The 24,135-nt window shown below is 35.5% G+C and overlaps 1 protein-coding gene across 1 annotated transcript; it reads left to right on the top strand.

The window, feature by feature from the left end:
* The first annotated feature begins 3,741 nt into the window (after positions 1–3,741).
* LOC149224158 (cytokinin hydroxylase-like) lies at positions 3,742–23,206 on the top strand. Its single transcript, XM_089388098.1, has 6 exons — positions 3,742–4,072; positions 5,714–5,863; positions 16,573–16,652; positions 18,100–18,347; positions 20,661–21,021; positions 22,643–23,206. Exons 1-6 carry the CDS (start codon positions 3,742–3,744, stop codon positions 23,105–23,107), a joined length of 1,635 nt encoding a protein of 544 aa, XP_089244224.1. The 3' UTR covers positions 23,108–23,206.
* The last annotated feature ends 929 nt before the right edge of the window (positions 23,207–24,135 follow it).

Genomic DNA, 24,135 nt, shown 5'->3' with positions numbered 1-24,135 from the left:
TTCGTCAGGATAACCGTTAATGAATTGTGATATGGCTTCAAATGAAATCCCTTATGCTCGAATGGATGTTTAGTCGCATCAAATTTATTGTGCAATGAGGGTGTGTTAAGGTATGGGGGCTATTATTGATGGCATTTCTAGTTCTAAGGTTCACAATTTAAGTTATACGTCTAAGATAAGAATGTTTCTATTCTCGATGTGGATATATATTAGAGGAAAACTAATTATGCCGGGTTGTTTAGTACTTCTCAATTTTTAGTGTTTCTTCCTATTTTGTTATTGGCGCAAGATAAATAGAAAGACCAAGCCCTCCTCCGTCCTTTTTATTTTCTTTCATTCATATCTAGTTATGTTTTTCTTGTGCCTGTGAGCCTGCAAGTTGCAAGGGGACTTTGATGGTGTCATGCATTCAGTGAACTTGTATACTCCCTTACCACTCAGTCATAGGTCATGCTATGCTTTAGGTATATAGTATAATTCTATCCTAACTATATCTCATTTCTTGTTCGACATTGTTCTATATTTCTATATTCCTTGGAGCTGTTTACTTCTTAGGGTACTCTAGCCTCCATCCCCAACACTTTATCCATTACTTGGCCAACCATAGTGCCTTTCTTATAGGGATACCTATTCTATAAAAATCAAGCTCTCTCCATATTAATTTCTCCCATTTCCTGTTTCATAATTCCATTTCCCACTTGCATATGAAGAAGAGAGAAACGTAGCCACTAGTAATGTAAGGGACACAAAAGAACCCTCCCATGGAAGGGGATGATATTCACCCAAGTCATTTCTATTTTGATCCTCGTGTTATTTCATTATTTTGATAAATAAAAACATCGTATTTATATTGAGTTCAATCTGTAGTGCTTAATATTCTTTTTCATTTCCTATCTTTCAATTGCATGGTTTTCCACTATCACTTTTATGCTGATTTGAAGACAATTGTTGAGCATTGAGGGTTTTTTTGGAGTTCATTTTGCACCTTGTTTGTTGTTAATATTTTTAGTCACCAACAGTAAGAGATATTGATTGAGAGGTTATGGGGATCCTTGTTGCATACAAATGTCTTGCTTAAGTCGGGATCCATTGGTTTGCGAAACCAGAGGTCCTGTGTTCGCTCCCTAGTGGAGTCACCATTTGTTAGGAGAGAAATTTTGGATAAGTGTACTAGAAACTCACTTTTTACTTTTAGGGACTAAAAAACCTAACAATAGAGAAAGTGCCAACATGAACTCCAAGAAAAACTTGAAATACTTAACAAATATCTTCATATTTGCATGAAAATGTTCATAGAAACATATGCAATGAAGATGCAGAAGCCAAAAAATAAATATTAAGAACTGCATAAATTGAACAATAATGTTTTATTAATCAAAATAACTAAAATTACACCAGAGGAGCGAAAAAGAAATGACTTGATTCAATATTGTCCCCTTTTGTGGGAAGGTTCTTTGATGTCTCTTACACTGCTAGTGGTTGCTTCTCTCTCATCTAGGCATGCAAATGGGAAATGGAATTATGAATGCGATATATGGGTGAACTCAAGCTGGAGAGCTCAATTATTGTAAGATCAAAATGAAAATGATGATAATGTTTATATGTAAAAGGTGAGAGCAAAACCTCTCTCCTTATAACAAAATGCTAGATTAAGCTAGAATTAGTCAAATAACAAACTATTTGGTTGACAAGATCAAGATCTAACTATTATGATTATTTTATTATTTTTGGGAGAGGAAAAAATTAGAGAAATATTCAATAATCATTATTTAATTAATTAACTAAATAAATAATGCTTAATTGAGTTAATTAAAAAAATGGTGAAATAATCAATAAATAAAAATGTTTTATTGATTATTTCTGGGTGGTATCAACAAAGTAAGTTAGAAATAATTATTAATAATGATTTATTTGGTAGGAGAAAAATGAAATTATTAAAGAATAGTAAATAGATAATGATTTATTTAATTATTCTGGCAGAAATGCTAAAATTGAGTAAAAATAAACTTAAATATTTTTACATAGGTGGGTAAATATATGAAAATGAAATTAATAGAATAATTTTTTGGGTTAATTTCATTGCCTAAATTAAATTTAAATCATTTAAGGGAAAGTGATTCACTAAATTATCTCTTATTGTGCAAATGGATTTTAAAGTGTAAAACCTACACTACATTATATTTTGATAAACTTAATGGGGAATATCTTAATGAAAAATGGCTAGATTATCACCTTTTTGGTGATAACAATATGGATGAACTTCTCCTTTATGTGGAGGAGCTACATATTCTCTACCATATAATGGGTGAACATATGCAATACATGGAGGTAACCATTCTACATGGCATAAAGCCACTTCCACTAGGCAACACTAAGCACCATGCACCAGGTAGCTAGTTTGACTATCTTTTATATAAATATGATTTAAGTGGCAACCATAGTTAGTTTCAATGTCTTTTATAAATATGATTTAGGTGGCAAGCATATTTTTAGCTTATAATTAGCCTAGTTTCATGTGATACTAATCACATTCTTTCCTAGATTGTTTACTAGAGACATTAGCTCTATTATGCGTAAAATACAAATTTTGCAAAACTATGTTAGATACTTAATTGTTGTTTATGTTTTGATTTTTAGAGTGACAAATAAAGGCAATTTGAGAAATTAATAATCAGATTTAATGTTATAAAAAAAATAAAAGTATTACAAAAATATCTAATAAAAATTTAAAATGAAAATTTAATTTTTTGATTAAGATAAATATATAATTATCAAAAAGAAATCTGAGATGAAGTGTATTCATTTTATTAAAAAAACATGTCATCACCAAATCACTAATTATAGGAGTGTTAGTTTGAAATATCCAGATAACTTTCAACGGTATATTATTTTTTTATTTAAAAGATATTTATAAATTATTTAATTAATAAAATATTATTAATTAAGAAAAGTGAAATCACATTTAAGATTTTTTGGTAGTGTGGTTCATCATCAAAACCATTAATACTCATAAATTATGATAATAATAAAAAGTCACAAAATTAAAATTTTCCTTGATTTAATAAGCTTGAGTCGAGCTCATGCCCTCGCTGATAGGTATCATGAGTATACTCTATTGAGCTCATGCCCTGGCTGATAGGTATCATGAGAATACTCTATTGGTTATTGAACATGAAATTGATGATATCGATCAAGGGGTGTAGATGAATGAGATAATCTTTCTAATTTAAAGGTGGTTATGACATCAGTTTCAAATTGGGTCCCATATTTAAGCACTTCGAGAAGTTGCCAAAATCAATATGTATTTAAACACTTAGAGAAATTACCAAAATCAATACCTCCATAGACGTCAATTTACACATCAAGAATCCTTTTGGAAGGATAGAGAAACTGCACGTGCTATGCCATATCATGGAGGAACATACGAAATAAATGGAGACAACGTTGAGCACCTTGCATCGTGCAACTTCCACCAAACAACCTTGAACACCTTGCACCGAGCAACTAGTTACACCCTCTTTTATGAATATGCTCTACATGAAAACCTTGTTTTTAGCATGCCAGTAATGTAGTTTCTTGTGTCTTATAATTTCTTATAATGTGATGCCAATTACGTTCTTGCCTAGTTTTTTCACTAGAAACATCAGTGATATTATACAATCTGGTTTTCAAACTAATAGAATAAAGCAATCCGAGATACTTACAGACAACTTCCAGAAAGCTTCCTTAAATCTTGTAGCCATGACTCGATCACAAGAAGGAGGAGCTCCTGCTGCTCATTATATCGTCGAAACATTATTGGTGCTACTTTTTCTGCAATTGTTAAGTTTGGCGATTATCGTTTGCAAGCAGCTCTGCAATTTTCTTTACACCTACTGGTGGAAGCCACGCACCATCAAGAAGATCATGGAAAGGCAAGGAATCAGAGGCCCGCCGCCTCTTTTTATGAGTGGAAATCTGTGTGACATGGCTAAACTCAGAGAGTGCGAGGCCGCGAATGACATGGAGCCTATCAGTCACGACATTGTGGAAAGACTCTTGCCCCACTATGTGCAATGGACAAATGATTATGGTATGTCCATTACCATTTTTTCATGATCTTTTGCCATTACTAGTTCTGCAACGACTTAAAAATTTTCTCAAGCTTCTGTTGCATGATGCAAAATATTGCGTGCAGGCGACTGGATGAGTAACTTGAACTAATTAGCTTAGATTCGAATTTCAGCTTTAACGTGATGAACTGTTAATATTAATGCCATACATTAGTATTAGACCCATTCTTGGAGGAGTATAGAGCTTGAAACGTAATAGAGAAATATAAAATTTGAAGTGTAATATTTGGACCTCTTTACGGTAAATTAGCATGAGCAGTCACACAGAATATAAGAACTTTAATGTAGGTTTTCATCGAACTTTCTGTATATCTATTTTAGTTAATAAATAAATACAACTTTTTAATTGTAATTTTCTTTACAATTATGAATGAAGGCAGATTTATCAGTTCCCGTTTTTATAACTAATTTAATTTAATTTTAAATTTAAGACACTAGTTAGATTTGCTTTAATTTAATTTTAAATTTAAGACACTAGTTAGATTATTTGCAAATAGATTTTAAACCCAAAAACAATTTTAAAAATATCGTATTACCTTCCAAAATTTGATTCCTCTCTATATATATTAAAAAGAAAAATACCTCTAATATTCATATCATCAAAACCCCCTGCATAGACATATAGTCATAATTGTCCACCATTAAATCTTTTTTATTATCACATGTAACAAATTCAAAACTATTAAAAAAAAAAAACATAAGTAAATTTATGTGGTAATTTAAGTCATGTGTTCAGCAGTAAACCATTTTATAAGATAGCCTTATTTTAATTTTATTGTTTTAACAGGAACCTAGTCAATTTTGAAGGTTCCACCGCAACAGCAAAACTTTTATTACATAGATTCAATTTAAATAAAGGAGGATGAAATCTTTCAAATTTTCTTCAAAAATTTGTAATTTTAAAAAACTTGGATAAAAGAAATTTAAGATGATTTTTTATATTAATATAAATTTATAACTATTAGTTTATTTTTAATATAGATTAATTATATTTAATAAGAGTTTGTATTTCCAAATTAAATGGTTAGGAATAAAAGTTTTTAATAATATATTTTTGAAAATTTTGAAATATTTTAGTAAATATTATATAATATTAAAGATTTCACAAATTAGTCTATAAAATAATAGAAATTAATAGAATTTTTAGTCAGAAATTTTTGAAAATCTAGATTATAATTGTCAAATTTCAATTATAATTGTCAAATTTCAAGATTTTGAATGGAGAAATTTTTTTGATGAAGTTAAATCAATTTCCACCATAAAAATACTATTTAAACATTCTAACATTATGGATATTATATTTTTCCATTATTTTTTGAAAAAAAAATAATACAAGAAATCTACTATCCAGGCGAATCTGTAGACAAAGCCGATATTAAATAAACAATATTTTATATAGGAAAAGGAGTCCCCCCAAAATCGCTGTAGAACATGCCACAAAAATGAAATATTCCAATTTCACGTTGGTCAACCACAATTTCAGTTACTGCTCTAGTATAGTAAATAAACATGACCATGCCACAGGAAAATGAATGAAGTATTCCAATTTTGTGTTTGCCAACCACAAGTGGGGCAAATTCATTATAATATCGTGTGTACAGGCCGGCGCTTCCTATTCTGGTGGGGCAATGAACCTCGGTTGTCGATTACAGAGCTAGAGCTAATCAAAGAACTTCTCTCTGCAAAGAACGTCCTCTCCTATAGAAAATCCCAGATGCAGCAAAAAGGTGCGAAGGATTTCATCGGCAAAGGCCTTGTCACACCTCTGTTACTAAATACATAAATAATTTTTTTTTTTTTTTTTTTTTTTTATCGTAGGTCAAACCCATATCATCATTAATCACACATCAAGTTCATATTCACCTTGACATTTAACACTTTATGGCACACATTATATCTATTCGGCATTCGACCCATATGGCACATATTATAATTACTTGGCATATAGCACATATGGTTTCGGTATTTACAGCTGTACTTGTATTTGTAAAACGTAAGCATTCAACCTTATATATATGCATCAAAGAACAGTCAACTGTCTTATTCATGTTTCAATGTTCAAACACTATATGCATAAAGGGTCGACTACATACATATGTTTTCCACATTCGTGTGCCATGTGTAAATTAATGTGGTGTGGGCTGTAATGGTCCGACCACAGTACTTACAACCACCGCTGCACTATCAACTTAAAGACACCAGTCCGGAGAGGTTTAGGTGGCAGTCTCAGGCTTCTCCAGCCATGTGACTCCTTGGGTGCGGGGATCTCGGTTTCGACGATCCCTTTTCCCGCCTTAACTCTACGGCTCAGATCTAAACCCTCAATCCAACGGATGACAATCGGTCAAGGTTTTACGGGGATATTTATGCCCCTTCCTATGCCTCCGGGTTCATTTGCTTGTTCACTTGTATTCGGCTCCAGCTCTGCACACCAGTCCAGGGTTTCTTCTACCAGCATCGCCGCTTTGCTCAGCGAATGTCCAGCAGATGATAAATTTCGCCCACTGGTCTCTACAGGTATGCGTTTTCGATTTAATGGCGATGAATTCACAGTTCATATTGCTCCGTTGAGTTACAGGATTTACAATTCGTTACAGTAATGTTTAGCTTTTTATTTGCTTTGCTTCAGCCAGCGTGTGCATGCTATGTCATGGAACGAAGCTGGGTTCCAACGAAGGTTCAACCCTCTGGTTTCCAGGTAAGCTACGATTACCTCACTGTCTGTCATGTATTCGCAGAATTTCTTTAGATATTAAGACAAGGTGTTTGGATGTGCAGGCCTCCGCCTCCACGCGGGCCTTCTTGCATTATCTGCAGAGGTACTCTCTGTCGAGAACCCTCCTGGTTGCATTCTCCTGCCCTTAGGTTATTTAACAGGGCACTATGGTTATCTGGTTATTTTCGTAGACTTTCGTTCAGTTCCAAAATTTATATTTACTCGATTTACAGAGACCTTTGTATAGTTTTGAGTTTTGCTTGTGGGTTGAGCCTCCGCGCTCAAGCCCTGCAACCGGCTTACCGAAGCCTATGATTGTCATAATTTTTGTTCTTGACATTCTAGGGTTTATTTTACTCCCTGTGTTATTCGGGTTTTGTCCGGCGGCCGAGGAGATGGCCAAGTTATTGACCCGGTGTTGTATAAACAGATTAATAGACTTATACAGTCCATAGCATTGTTTACAGTTGAGGGACAATACTCTATTCTCCTTTTGTTAATATCGTGATTGTTCATAGGATTTGTTCATTTCAGCTATGATTACATGCTTCAAAGGGCGGCGAACCCCCACTGTTCTTATGCTATCAGTATTTATAACTTTACTCTGTGCAAACTTAATTTGTATCGGTTACAATGCATGCATTCCGGCACTGCTCGTTTACTGTTCTTTCGTTCTCTAGAAATGCACGCATAGCTTTTACAATTATTCTGGGTTTTGTACCATTCGGTTGCATGCATAGTTCTGCATATGGTTTATGCGTCTTTCCACAGTTATACAAATAGTCATCTATGTTCTTTGGTTATAATCTCATGCACAGGGTAAATATATTACTTGCATCTCTATCACAGTTTAATATAAACGCACAGTTTAATATAAACGCATGGATGGTAACATAACCATGATGCCCTTTCTAGATTTGTATATGCGGGTTTACAAGAAATACATATGGTTTTCCTTCTAGATTATACCCGAGCTAGCTACCCTCTGCTATGCTCTCATGACTCACCTCTGACCACAGTCGAGGAATAACGGCATTCGCTTGATTCAACTATACAGTTTAATATTATTACCCATGTTTATCTATGCGTTTACAGATTCTGTCACGACTTTCTGTGCATCGTTTCGATAGGGTTTCCAAGGTTCTTTATTTCAATTCGTTTACCTACGGTACCGCTACACCTGTCTCAGCGGTTAACCCTTGTGAAGTTTCGATCCTCATACCAGTATTTGGTACAATCATATCTGCTAACAGAATCCATATTTCAACCCGTGAGGGTACTTTATCTCTGTCACTGAGATCAGTGCTTAATAATTTCTCGCTGGTTATAATACCCTAATACACTGGGTATTCTGCAACGACTCTCTTTCGCTATGACATTCCGTCATACAGAGAGGAGTCTTTCCTGTATAATCACATTAACTACAGCTTCTAGAGAAATCATAACGCATATTTCCTATTGATTCTCTTAATAAATAAAGCAAATACAACTGTTGTTCAGGGGTTTTCACAGTTTTGGGACCATACCTGGTTCACCCGAACTGGATTTGGTTCTCAAACAAATAAGTCACCTGAACTTTAGTTCTTCTCGTCCACCCAACCTTGAGACTCATCACTCAGATGCAGTTCTCCCCCCGAGCCATCCTGCAGGCCTTCAGCCCTCAACAGGTTCTGTGCACCTCTGTGCTAGGTTATCTGATCCTCCTCAGTCTTAACCCATTCATTTCTTTCTTTTCTCTTTCTCTGTTCTTGGAAAGATTTCCCTTTTCCTTCTGTCTGTCTCTCAACAAAGATACAGATTGAACACGTGACCTTCAATCATATTCTGTCTCACGCTCTTCCATCCAAAAGACACCCAGACCAGCATCCCCTCGTTCCATTTTACAGGAATCAAGAATCGGTTCAATAACTGATTCAAGAATCAGTTCAACAACTGATTCGTAAGTTTTTTTTTTTTTTTTTAATTTAGAATTACTTTTTACTCAGGGTAGTTGCAAATAGGGATATGACATACTCCCCCCCTTAACAGGAACACCGTCCTCGGTGTTCATTTCTTGTTGGAACTTTAGATTGTATTCAAGGTATAATCATCTAATCCATACACAATGATGATCCTTCCTCTTTGGAATCCAAGATTTCATTCCAATTATTGACAATACCCGAAACAGTAATGATATAATCATAAGAAATATCATTAGTTATAAGCATCAATAATCATAATCATTCGTAATTGCAAAATATGCTCGCCACCACCTGGCCCTTATTCATTCATAATAAACAATTCTGTGTGAACTTACCATAGCCTACCATCTTATGCTTTGAAAATCATGAATATTTTCATGTAAGCCTTTTAATAGAGGTTGGACAATTCTTCAACCTTCCATGGTAAATAGTTCCTGTAATATATGACTAACAAATTCAACCACATTAGTCACTATATTTTGAGTCAAATGAGATACTTTTGACTAGCAATCAATTGTGCAATGTTAGATGCTTTCTAAATCACAGTACTTTTACAAGTACTTGAAGAGCACTAACACTAATCATCAAATGATGAATCACTGCTCACGTGCATACTGAACGAATTCTCACTCAAGACATTCGTAAAGTACTTCGAGAAGTATCAAAAGAGCACCTAGCCCTCTAATCATCAAAACAGTCAATCACTGCATTAAGCAAGAATTGTCTTAGCTCCCACTAAGATGTTCACAACATTAATAACACAATAAAGGGAATAAGACTCCATTTATCCTTTATTGAGCACTAAGCTCATTTCTTGTTAAATGTGCATAACATATTTTACACAACTATATGTAAAATTCATTTTTAACATGACATATAGCTGATTAGTTAATTCCTTTAGCCATGAGACCACAATGGACTAAAGAATTCCCAATCCATGGAAATTGGTTCTCACAACCAAATCGAGTCATTTTCACATCCAGACAGTTTCTTTGATAGAGACCTTACCAGGTCTAACATGGAATTCCACTGGCCCACCAGCTCAAGAATTCCAGGGAGAGGAGATCTGGGCAGACAAGTACCATCAACCCTTCCGGGCAGGTAGCTGCCATCAACCCAACTCCGGGCAGACAAGTACCATCAACCCCTCCGGGCAGGTACTGCCATCAACCCAACTCCGGGCAGACAAGTACCATCAACCCCTCCGGGCAGGTACTGCCATCAACCCAAGCACTTGCAGGTCCTACTCGACCGCAATTACACTGGTCTCGCCAGTAAACGCTATCTGATCCTAACCAGACATAGCGTACACAGGAAAATTATTTTCCTCTTATGCCATCTGATCCTAACCAGACATAGCATGAATATTTTCTCTTTTAATACTCTTTCTCAAAGCAATTTACACAATGAACCATATGAACATTATCATTAGCACAACAAACATGCATGTATACCATGCATTTACACTTAACCCCAACATGGGTCCACAACATCAAGATTGATGGGAAACATATCCATCATACACGTTGTATGCATGCAAATTTTTCAAATAACATAAGTCATGCATATCATATAACATCATTCTTTCTCATTTATAATTGTATTTCACATTGTAGCAATTTATGTGATGAGTTTTCTTGTTGCCATTAAGCTACCACTACTTAATCTCATCAGCAACGTTAGTTATAAATATGCATCAGTTAACACGTATTCAATTTCCAAGAATTCTCATGCATACAATATTGTCATGTATAAAAGCGTATGCAAATATTCAACAATGTATAAATGTCGACAACAGTTGAATTAATAATCTAACCATTTCCAATTTTGCCATAGTCTGTGGTCTTACTCCAATCGTCATTACTGGAGTGTTATCTTACGTTTCATTATGGCTAACTTTGGTCATGCATTGTTAGTGTAATTAAACATAATTTCTCTAACATATGAGAACATAACTCTCATGTCACGATGACTAATCTTTGTGCATACTATTGCTTATCATATAAGCCCTTCTTTAATGTATGCAACACTTACTCCCTTCACTAGAACACCACCATCATTTCATACGACAAACCACATACCTCTTTCTTAAGGAAGTCATTTTAATCCTCATTTCTCTATCTTTCGATGTGAGGATTTCTCAAGATTCCCTTTCAAGAAATTATTAAAGATGTCTATCTTTTGGCATAAAAACCAAGATACAAAAACAAGGTTTACTTATCCTTTATGCATCAAATCAAGCAATCAACACAGCTCTTCCAACAAGACAATCTCTCCAAGAGAGTATTATTTTCAAGGAAGCTAACATGACCACTTTCTCTAAGTACACACAGACTCATAATTCCAAAGTCAAAATAGCTACCAATATGCAACATGTGTTCTCCTAACACAATTATTTTACTTTAATGTACATAGTTCCTTTCACGAAACAATTAAGACTTTTTGGTTCTTGTATGAACACTATTCTAATGTGTTCTTAAAGGACAGAACCTTTATTTCCATTTTCAAGAACTCTCTTAAAATCCTTTATCTTCATACATGAAGTATGCATACTCTTAGGATGAGACTATATTTACGTATATAGGTAATATACTCTTTCCTCAAGAAATTAGGGATAAATATCTATGTGCCTAGAAGCACATCCTTAGTTATCTTTTATCATGCATGTAATGCATAATCATTTCACTAGAACTTAGAGACTAACTAGAATCATAATGCAATTAGCATATATATATATATATATATATATATATATATTTTCCAAGAAGCTTTTATCAAATAAAGATACATATTTTAATTCAAGAAAACTTGACCACCTTCCATGCTATGTCCTCGGGACATTTATATGCCTCATCCTCTTCTCTCAAGAAGATACTTTGGCTATATTTAGCAAGGATTTTATTCCAAGAAAAACAACGAGAGACAAACATTTCTCTCACAAGACTCACATGTAGTCCGACTAGGAGGAACTACCAATTCTTTTTACTAAGAAGCATATAAAATAACCAATTCTTTTACTGCAAGTATTATCATAAGAAAACATATAAACAGTCAATCTTTAACTGCATGCCTTATCCCATTTTCTTTACCAAGAAAATCTATAAAAGAACCATTCTTTTATTGCATGCATTCAAATACTTTCTCTACTAAGAAATCATATAAGACATTCATATGTGTTCTTCAAGAAAGTGGACAAGACACTTATCTTATCCCTGGATCAACATGCATAACTAACAAGTTAAACCACCCTTACCGAAAGCAATGGCTCTACTTTATGCGATTAGAAGCATAATCTCCTAAGTGTCACACACGCACCAGAGTTACCACTTGATGCTAGACGCAACAACTATCATAACGGTACTATGTGTCCATTTCAGAACAATGACTTCAAGGAAGCATTACGAAAATCATTAACATCAATACACTATAGTTATCTTTTTCCAACTCCTTAAGCATGGTCAAGGGAATACTCTCATGCACATCAAGCACTATCTAGTCATTTCCAGACTTAGAGTTTTCTGCAAGATTCTGATACCCAAGCTTGCTCTATCTGGTCATCACCAGGCTTAGCGATTTCTTTTCCCATCTCCGTCTGTCCCTACAGCACGGTCTTCTTCCTTCTTCTTGCTTCCTTTTCCTTTCGAAGCATCTATGGTTGGGGAAGGTAATTAGAGTTTACTGACAACTGTATTAACACAGGTAGTTTATTTATGAATAATTATCACATGTAATTATACCATGAATGGGTCCTAGAAATGTTACCCACTGAACATGCCTCTACCCTTAACTTCACACTGGAATGCAGAAATCCATCATTCCCATAGTGGAGATAAATTCAACCATCATTTAATCGAGGCTCCAATGGTTTTTTTTTTTTTTTTTTTTTTGTCTCCCAACAAGTAATGATTAACATCAGCACATACCATGCTAATGGATTTCAGTCAATTAGAGGGTAATCATCATTAAAACTATTAGGACATAAGCATATACTATTCATCATGCATTCTCATGGTGAATAAAATTAAGAACTCTTCTCGTGCACAACTGGACTATAGCACCGAGAGAGTAACAAAAATAAAATCTTCATACACACATTTCATGCATGCGACATCAATCAACCTTCACTTGGTTACGATCTGTAACGATCTTAGTTCAATTGAATTAACACTAACCAATCTCAACCACCAATCGTCTTCATGCATCCATGACAAGACTGATTCAAAAGTTAGTTATGACAATTAAGTCTCGCTGCTTGACTCATTGCATGTTTTCAATATCTAAAGGGGTTCTTCTAATGTCCTCTTAACAATTTTTTCATCCTATTCAAGGATGTTCCCCTAAGTTTTGTTCATTGTAACTTCAATTTGTTCATTAAATACATCATTGTTATTGCCATATTTGCAAATCAAACTTGGTAGTTGATTGTCACTTTCGTCAATGAGTGTTCAATATCGTTCTTAAGTGCGACAAAAGTTTCATTGTCTTTTATCCTCATCAGGAATCCAACGTTATGAACGTAGTTATGCAACAACTTATCACCTACTTCTCAAAGAAGTTATAAACATGAATCACACCTGTCACACCGAAAGTAGTGTACGACATAAATGAATATGCGAATGATTAAACTCATACCTGAGTTAATGGCGTACTTCAATATCCTTTCCGCTTACCAATTCCCAAAGGCGCCAATATTGCAGCCTTTGGCTCTGATACCATTTGTCACACCTCTGTTACTAAATACATAAATAATTTTTTATTTTTGTTTTTTTCGTAGGTCAAACCCATATCATCATTAAGCACACATCAAGTTCATATTCACCTTGACATTTAACACTTTATGGCACACATTATATCTATTCGGCATTCGACCCATATGGCACATATTATAATTACTTGGCATATAGCACATATGGTTTCGGTATTTACAGCTGTACTTGTATTTGTAAAACGTAAGCATTCAACCTTATATATATGCATCAAAGAACAGTCAACTGTCTTATTCATGTTTCAATGTTCAAACACTATATGCATAAAGGGTCGACTACATACATATGTTTTCCACATTCGTGTGCCATGTGTAAATTAATGTGGCGTGGGCTGTAATGGTCCGACCACAGTACTTACAACCACCGCTGCACTATCAACTTAAAGACACCAGTCCGGAGAGGTTTAGGTGGCAGTATCAGGCTTCTCCAGCCATGTGACTCCTTGGGTGCGGGGATCTCGGTTTCGACGATCCCTTTTCCCACCTTAACTCTACGGCTCAGATCTAAACCCTCAATCCAACGGATGACAATCGGTCAAGGTTTTACGGGGATATTTATGCCCCTTCCAATGCCTCCGGGTTCATTTTCTTGTTCACTTGTATTCGGCTCCGGCTCTGCACACCAGTCCAGGGTTTCTTCTACCAGCATCGCCGCTTTGCTCAGCGAATGTCCAGCAGATGATAAATTTCGCCCACTGGTCTCTACAGGTATGCGTTTTCGATTTAATGGCGATGAATTCACAGTTCATATTGCTCCGTTGAGTTACAGGATTTACAATTCGTTACAGTAATGTTTAGCTTTTTATTTGCTTTGCTTCAGCCAGCGTGCACATGCTATGTCATGGAACGAAGCTGGGTTCCAACGAAGGTTCAACCCTCTGGTTTCCAGGTAAGCTACGATTACCTCACTGTCTGTCATGTATTCGCAGAATTTCTTTAGATATTAAGACAAGGTGTTTGGATGTGCAGGCCTCCGCATCCACGCGGGTCTTCTTGCATTATCTGCAGAGGTACTCTCTGTCGAGAACCCTCCTGGTTGCATTCTCCTGCCCTTAGGTTATTTAACAGGGCACTATGGTTATCTGGTTATTTTCGTAGACTTTCGTTCAGTTCCAAAGTTTATATTTACTAGATTTACAGAGACCTTTGTATAGTTTTGAGTTTTGCTTGCGGGTTGAGCCTCCGCGCTCAAGCCCTGCAACCGGCTTACCGAAGCCTATGATTGTCATAATTTTTGTTCTTGACATTCCAGGGTTTATTTTACTCCCTGTGTTATTCGGGTTTTGTCCGGCGGCCGAGGAGATGGCCAAGTTATTGACCCGGTGTTGTATAAACAGATTAATAGACTTATACAGTCCATAGCATTGTTTACAGTTGAGGGACAATACTCTATTCTCCTTTTGTTAATATCGTGATTGTTCATAGGATTTATTCATTTCAGCTATGATTACATGCTTCAAAGGGCGGCGAACCCCCACTGTTCTTATGCTATCAGTATTTATAACTTTACTCTGTGCAAACTTAATTTGTATCGGTTACAATGCATGCATTCCGGCACTGCTCGTTTACTGTTCTTTCATTCTCTAGAAATGCACGCATAGCTTTTACAATTATTCTGGGTTTGTACCATCCGGTTGCATGCATAGTTCTGCATACGGTTTATGCGTCTTTCCACAGTTATACAAATAGTCATTTATGTTGTTTGGTTCTAATCTCATGCACAGGGTAAATATATTACTTGCATCTCTATCACAGTTTAATATAAACGCACAGTTTAATATAAACGCATGGATGGTAACATAACCATGATGCCCTTTCTAGATTTGTATATGCGGGTTTACAAGAAATACATATGGTTTTCCTTCTAGATTATACCTGAGCTAGCTACCCTCTGCTATGCTCTCATGACTCACCTTTGACCACAGTCGAGGAATAACGGCATTCGCTTGATTCAACTATACAATTTAATATTATTACCCGTGTTTATCTATGCGTTTACAGATTCTGTCACGACTTTCTGTGCATAGTTTCGATAGGGTTTCCAAGGTTCTTTATTTCAATTCGTTTACCTATAGTACTGCTACACCTGTCTCAGCGGTTCACCCTTGTGAAGTTTCGATCCTCATACCAGTATTTGGTACAATCATATCTACTAACAGAATCCATATTTCAACCCGTGAGGGTACTTTATCTCTGTCACTGAGATCAGTGCTTAATAATTTCTCGCTGGTTATAATACCCTAATACACTGGGTATTCTGCAACGACTCTCTTTCGCTATGACATTCCATCATACAGAGATGAGTCTTTCCTGTATAATCACATTAACTACAGCTTCTAGAGAAATCATAACGCATATTTCCTATTGATTCTCTTAATAAATAAAGCAAATACAACTGCTGTTCAGGGGTTTTCACAGTTTTGGGACCATACCTGGTTCACCAGAACTGGATTTGGTTCTCAAACAAATAAGTCACCTGAACTTTAGTTCTGCTCGTCCACCCAACCTTGAGACTCATCACTCAGATGCAGTTCTCCCCCCGAGCCATCCTGCAGGCCTTCAGCCCTCAACAGGTTCTGTGCACCTCTGTGCCAGGTTATCTGATCCTCCTCAGTCTTAACCCATTCATTTCTTTCTTTTCTCTTTCTCTGTTCTTGGAAAGATTTTCCTTTTTCCTTCTGTCTGTCTCTCAACAAAGATACAGATCGAACACGTGACCTTCAATCATATTCTGTCTCACGCTCTTCCATCCAAAAGACACCCAGACCAGCATCCCCTCGTTCCATTTTACAGGAATCAAGAATCGGTTCAATAACTGATTCAAGAATCAGTTCAACATGCTCTTCCATCCAAAAGACACCCAGACCAGCATCCCCTCGTTCCATTTTACAGGAATCAAGAATCGGTTCAATAACTGATTCAAGAATCAGTTCAACAACTGATTCGTAAGTTTTTTTTTTTTTTTTTTAATTTAGAATTACTTTTTACTCAGGGTAGTTGCAAATAGGGATATGACAGGCCTGTTGATGGCGAATGGGCAAGACTGGATAAACCAACGGCGTGTCACGGCTCCTGCTTTCCACCACGAGAATCTCAAGGTACTGGACTTTGCAATTTGTTGGGTATTTTTAATGGAGAAAATACCAAAACCAATCATGCAAATACCACAGAGCCAATGCTCTGTTTCATTTCTTCCAGGACCTTTGCACAGGGAAGCTATTAAAAGCAAAATGACTCAACAGTCTATTACACAGCCATAACAAATAGTTTTATTGCTTAAAAAACAAAACTATTACAACTTTCATCCTCTGCGCAGAGAGGGATTCACTGGGAGACCTCTGTCTCTCTCACTGGTTACTCCACTGCTGTGGAAATTTACACAGTCATCTGTTTTACAATGGGGGCAAAAACAACATTACATCCCCTGTTTCATATCTTTTCGCACTGCTGTGCGTTCTATTCATTTACCACAAAAATTACATCCGCACACAAGCTCGACACAATGTTTTATATAAAACATACATTCAAAAAAAATACCACACACACATCGTGCGCAGGCTACATACATGTTTTATGCCATTCCCTGGTTTTTCAACTCCCACGCGGGCACAATCCACACCCAAGAAAAATACAACGCGCACAGCCACACCACACCAAAAAAAACTGCTCTAAAACTACCGCACATATTCACCTTACGACGACCACCCGCAGGCTTACATAATACATATAAAACATATATAAAAACATATAAAAATGGGACGTGTGCCCATCACCATATTAAACATATGGCCATGACTAGAATTAACGCCTCCACCTAATATCTAGGAAGACACATTAAAGACCATTGATTCCACTACGGCGGTCAACGGAAAAGTCATTCACTCCACGTAAAAATTGATTTGACGCGGGCAGTGCACCTTCGGAAAGTCAACGGCAGTGATTGAGTGCCCAGATGATCCGACGTGGTTCGCACACCAACCTCGGGCAAACCAATCGACCTTTACCGTCCAAATTGATTTGACGCGGGCAGTGCACCTTCGGGAAGTCAACGGCAGTGATTGAGCGCCCAGATGATCCGACGTGGTTCGCACACCAACCTCGGGCAAACCAATCGACCTTTACCGTCCGGGGAAAATGGTTTTGGGCGTCGTACAAGAGACGCGTGGCGGCATGTGAATGTGTTCGGAGCCTCCGCTACGGATACCGCCTTCAGCGAATGGTGGTGCGGGGTGACCAGGTGGTTTTCCAAAACTGCGTTGCGCTGTGCAGTTGGAATTAATATTCCAACACAATTCCATGCACGTCATGAATATTAACAAACAAATTTAGACATGACAAAAGATCGATGGAGGAAAAATGCGAAAGTTGGGCTATATCTGAAAAATCATAAACCAAAAAACCAAGAAAAAGAGATTTTTGAAACAGCTATCCGAGATTTATTTAACTGGTAGTTATTAAATTTCAAGAGAATATAAAGCTGGAAGTGTTTTTTTCCATGATTCTTTATCTGTGAGCAGTTTATTTGACAAGAATAATATTGTGCAGGGACAAGTGCCATACATGATCGAAAGTACAAAACGTATGATAAATGAGTGGAAGAGAAGTCTGGAGCAGGGGGCCGGAGCTCCGGAGATTGAGGTGAGCGAGCAATTTGCCCGTTTGGCTGCAGATATTATAGCGAAGACGGAATTTGGGAGCAGCTACGAAAAGGGAAAAGTAGTTTTTGAGAAGCTGGGTCTCTTGCAGAAGCTAGTATCTCGTGCTGGTCGTTACTCTCGGTTTCCCGGTAGCAGGTAAATCTGAAATTTACTGCCTACAAGTTTTGGGTATATGTTAAAATAATAGAACGAATGACTAAATGCTGCAAGCTTCAGCTAAATTATAAATTGATCTGCAGCAATTTCACCAAAAACAATTGTTTATTTCATATGAACGAAATGAATATTAAGGTGACTGAGTTTGAGTTTTCTGAATATTTTGGAAATTATATTATATTATATTCATGAAAACTTCAGAATATTGCAAAATCTATAATTAAATTAATAATAGATTTATATCAACGTACTAGGGAGGTGAGTTTTGAGATCCAATATCTCCTCCAATATATATATAATATATATACACAGAGAGCGTTCCCTTGGATACGATATAACTTGGGACGAGACATATATTTTAAGATTAGCGTCTTACAATGACGATGAAGAGCAGGGCGTTGGGTCAAGTCTTTCCACACCACTGCCTCCAGGAATATTTAAGAGGGGGTGGCAGCGTCTACTCCACATGCATGTTTATGTAAAGATTAAAGGTAGAATGAAGCGGGATGATAGTCTTTTTAACTTGCTTCTATAACGTGTACGAAGGATTTGATTGATTGGAGTAGCACTCCAGAACTCATAGATGGGGTTTTGGAAAGGGAATGTTTTTGTGGAATTTCTATGTAATTTTTTTATCTAGTTGGTATAGTGTTGTTTTCTTTCTCTTGATTGCCTTTGGCTAAGTTACATGGAAGTTGGATCACAATAGGGCTCTAGGTGTCAAGTTGAGGGGTGTGTTTTTACATAAGTTTCCCTAGTTAGAGAACCTCAAGGGGTGGAGTGCATTCGATTTCCTCCTTGTAGCCGTGAAGGGGACCACGTTTGTCAATATGGGGCAATTTTGGTTCATGTGGGCCTAAGTAGAGTAGCTAGACAAGGGATTTCACGGAGATGAGAGTGGACATGTAGAGTATGCACAACCATTGCTCTAGAATGTTGGTAGGGGTAGGATTCTTGGATTGAAAAATGGTGGGTGTGTACACTAGCTATGTGATTCATAAGAACTGGCATCTCAACCACCACTTTGAGACACATAATTCTAGTGACCTAGATTTGCTTTGTTAATTTATGTAAACGTATGGCCTTGATATGTGATTTCTTTTGCTTTGGTCAATCAATTTGGTGGATGGGTGTCATCTTGGACTCATTGGGTGTAGGAAAGCTATGGATTTTTTGTAGTTACCTTGAATAAGGCAATTATCTAGTTTCTTTTCTTCTGTTTTACAAATTCTAGGAGGCGGATTGGTTGTCGTGGTATGGATCATAATAATCTAGAATAGTTTTGGGATCATGGGTTCGGTTTTCTTTGAAAATTTTGGTTTTGTATCTTGTTAAAAGCAGAGTATTCTTTCCTCTTGTCATCTCCTCTCTAGTTTATGCGTTGCATTCCAGTGTTTGTTTTTGTCAATTTCTTTTACACTGCTTGCTCCAGCTCTTTCATCTACTATATTTATACGTTTTCTTTTGTTAGTAAGGATTCTAGGCAAGTCACTCTTTTGTGCGACATGCCAAGATAGAGTATGCACAGTCTTAGCCCTAGTTATAAGGTCTCTCATGAAGGCACTTTTTATTTTGTTGTGCCTCCTATAATTCGTAAAGAGATTCATAATTTAGAGTCCCCGCCATGGAGTGCCAAAAGTTTTTCGACACATATCTTAGAAGAGGTCTCTTACTGGTCTTTTGACCCTAGCAATAATAGAGGAGGAAGGGAACAATACTTCAAGAACATATCTCTGTACTAGCAAATGAAGACATATCTTTGTACTAGCAAATAAAAACTCTACTTGGTCAGTTCTTGGAAGAGAAACAAAAAAAAATGATACAACATATTTACCTCTTAAAAAAATATAAAACAAGCTCAGAAAAACCAACATATCTATTCGTAAAGACTTATGTTAGATTTGCTCATTTGAAATGTTTGCAGCGTGAATCAACCCCTCTCTTCCGCCAAAACCTAGTGCCAAAGACTCAATACCTATTACATCTTTTGACTCTTGATGGGCTGCAATATCTAGTAGTTTCTTGGTACTAAATCCGTTAGTTTTATTATGTTGTCAATGTGTCGGACTATTTTGGTTAAAAATAAATGAGTGAGTTTCATCAACTTTATCCAGCACTTTGGATTTATATAAAATATTTTATAAATAACATATTAATTACAGATTTATTATAACCCCTTGCGGGACCAATCACATTTTATTTTTATTTATTTAACGAAATTTATGCTAATTCCATATTTTAAAGTTCCAAATAAATTTGCACATAATTAACAATATTGTTTTGTATGGGCAGATTTGGTGTGAATCGACAAGTGATGGAACTGAAAAAGGATGTAGAGGAATCTCTGCAAGAAGTGGTAGAGGCCGGGCGACGCGCAACGACTATGGGGAGGAGTTGCTCATACGCGCATGATCTGCTGGGATTGTTGCTCGCGGGAGGAGAGAAGGGGTCGACGCAGTTGACAATGCAAGAGTTGATGGACCAATGCAAGACCTTCTTCTTTGCAGGTCAGGACATCATGTGTGCTCTACTTACATGGACAACCATGTTGCTGGCGCTCCATCCGTATTGGCAGCAACGAGCCCGCGACGAAGTCCTCAGAGTCTGCAATGGCACTTCACTTGATTTCAATGCTCTTCAAAATTTAAAAATAGTAAGATATATATTGTTGTTTTGCTATATCGGTATATAATTTTTCTTATTTGTTTATTAATAAAGCCCAAATATATAAATATTTGGAATTAAAAAAAGTGTAAATTCATTAAAAAAATTCTCAAAACATATATATACTTTATTGTAAATCAGATTAATATATTATAAAAATAAAAACCAGATCCATTTAAATTTAGGATGACCGAAAGTACTCGTATTAATTATAAATTTAATTAACATTTAAAATCAAAATACATTTACTTTTATTTTATTTTAAATTCGATTAATTTAAAATTAACTACATTATTATTATCTATTTTTTTAAAAATATAATTCTAGTACATATTGATTAAGATGAATGAATATTTAGCTCTAGTAGAGATCAACTAATATGAATGGAGTTTCTTTGTGATTTGAGTTTTTTCATTTTTATGGCAATATTATTTATTGGGTGTTCATTTTTATTTTTCTATGTTAGTTATCTTCTAATATTGATTAAGATGAATGGATATTTAACTTTAGTAAAGATTGACTAATATGAATGGAGTTTATTTCAGAATAATGTTTTTGCACTTTTATGGCAATATCGTTTATTAAGTATTTATTTTTATTTTCTATAATCTTTTTTTCCTTTTATTAGGTTTGATTTTTTCTTTATATGGTTCATATTTTCATTCTTAGTTGAAGTTAATCTAACTTGCTAAATACTTTATTATATAGAGTATTTTTTAACTTTTATAAACATAATAACTAAAATCTTCATAGTAAATTACATGTCCAATATGATTTAGAATTTAATATTTATAACTTAAAGAAAAATCATAATAAGATATCTACAAATAATCTTTTCCTCTAAGTTAAAATATGAGTTAAAGATCTAGTTTCATCTTTTCCTCGAAGTTATGTGTTGAAGTTGATATAGTTTACTAAATATTTATTATACTAAATATTTTTAGCTTTTATATTCATAACAATGAAAATCTTCCTACTTGGTCTTGGATTTATCATCCCTATTTCTTGAAAAATTCATATTAGAATTCATGGGAATCATCTCTTCATCTACCTTGTAATAGCTTGTAAGACCTCTTTTCATCTACCATATAATATGAGATGTCTGCATTCTTTTATCCTATCTTAAATCTCCTTTTTATCTACCTTATTGATACTATGAAATCCAAACACTCTTTTACTTTATTCTCAAAATCCTCAACCTTTCTAAAAACAATTTACATTTACTATTATTATTATTAATATTTCAATAATATTCCTCAAAATTTTCAAATTTATATTTCATATAATCTTTCCTACCTTAATATTCTCTTTAATCCACTTATAAATATATCAACCCTAATCCACTCCATTATTAATATTAATTTATATAAAATCTAACCCCCTCAAGTAAACTCATGCAACTCATACCAAAGTAACAACCAATTGAGCCAATTGTTAACTTTGAACATTTAACCATTATAACTTAATCCCCTCCTTTTAGGCAGCTCCACACCGGTAGTCGACCTATATATTTTTGTTATTATTATGATAGCTTTTTAATTGACTTTGAACGCATTCATATTTTTAATATATTCGATGTTAACCTCAAACACTGATTTTTTTTAACGCAGATGGAAATGATATTGAAGGAATCCTTGCGGCTGTATACACCAGGGAACTTATTTGCCAAGGAAGCATTCACGGATATGAAACTGGGCGATCTCTTTATACCCAAGGGACTATCCGTATGGATTCCCACGCTGGCCATTCATCATGACAGGAACATATGGGGTGAAGATGCCAACGAGTTCAATCCACAGCGTTTTGCTGAGGGGACTGTAAAGGCGTGCAAGAACAATCCTATGGGCTTCATACCATTTTCGCTGGGCCCTCGCAAGTGCGTAGCACAGACCTTTGCCATCATGGAAGCCAAAATAGTGATGGCCATGATCATCAACACTTTCGCGTTTGATTTATCTCCTTCTTATCGCCATGCCCCCATTTCTGTTCTCACGCTCAAGCCCCGCCATGGCCTCCAAATCATGCTTCGCGGCGCCGACGTTCACTCACATTCAACTACATCAGTGACTGACTGATTGGTAGGTGCTTCTTGGCTTTTTCTCTACAACTAGGGTTGTAGAAAAGTGTCCCGTGGTACTTTTAATGAGATGTCCTGTTTGTAGATCAGATTTGAAATTGAGACGACAGTGGGAAAAAAAGTGGCGAGCATGCGTGGAAGATTTCTTTCCGGTACAAGCAGAGTGTCATGGACATGCGAATCAAGTGACATAATAGAGAACTATTTATCTGTTTCCCTATTCTCTTTTTTGTCTCTACTGAGATTGGGCACTGTAATCATTAGAAAGAGTCTGTGTTTCTAACCTGTCAAACTAAAGTTGAAAGTGAAAGCTATGACCGTGACAACTCTGAGTGGTACGCACTGCATTTGAGATTGGGCACTGTAATCATTAGAAAGAGTCTGTGTTTCTAACCTGTCAAACTAAAGTTGAAAGTGAAAGCTATGACCGTGACAACTCTGAGTGGTACACATCTGCTTTTTTCCTGATAAATCCCTACTTCAGTATATATCATGATTAATCACGCATATAGTCGTTTCTACGTTTCATAAAAAGAAAAAAAATAAACAAAAGAAAAATGTGTTAATGTAAAAATATTAGTGTCATTTCCTAAAGGATAAGGTAAATCTTTGTCATTGTCATTCCTATAAAGAATCTTAATCTATCATCGATTATGCTCTGTTGGAACCGATACTGATGAATGCTACGGTACAATGAAGATCAGTGTCATTTATTACCTTGGATTTATTTTGACATTCACTATTGGATTTATTTTCACTATCACTAACTCACAATTTTTCATATTATACATGTAAATCAACCATTTTTTTTAATGGTTTAATATTAAATTTTTGTATATATTTATATATATAACCTTCGGTTTCATGATATGTTGTCACATTTTTTAAAGTTTTAATATATATAATAATAGTCTCTATTATTTTTGTTTTTAATAGTTCTCACCATTTTATTAATGGTGAAAAAGATAAAAAATTAAGATATAAATATTTAAATTATATCTATATCTATATATATATATATAATAT

This window comes from Pinus tabuliformis, chromosome Q (assembly GCF_031772625.1).
Source record: "Pinus tabuliformis cultivar Carrire ecotype Pingquan chromosome Q, CPIR1, whole genome shotgun sequence".
Taxonomy (NCBI): Eukaryota; Viridiplantae; Streptophyta; class Pinopsida; order Pinales; family Pinaceae; genus Pinus; species Pinus tabuliformis.
Note: the sequence above shows the minus strand (reverse complement) of the source record. Positions and strands in the feature narration are given on the sequence as shown.

Excerpts from the sequence above, each read along its gene's own strand:
- LOC149224158 (XM_089388098.1), top strand. The coding sequence starts at position 3,742 with ATGACTCGATCACAAGAAGGAGGAGCTCCTGCTGCTCATTATATCGTC. Across the intron at positions 5,864-16,572 it reads GAAGGATTTCATCGGCAAAG|GCCTGTTGATGGCGAATGGG; the intron begins GCCTTGTCACAC and ends GGGATATGACAG. Across the intron at positions 21,022-22,642 it reads CTCTTCAAAATTTAAAAATA|ATGGAAATGATATTGAAGGA; the intron begins GTAAGATATATA and ends TTTTTAACGCAG.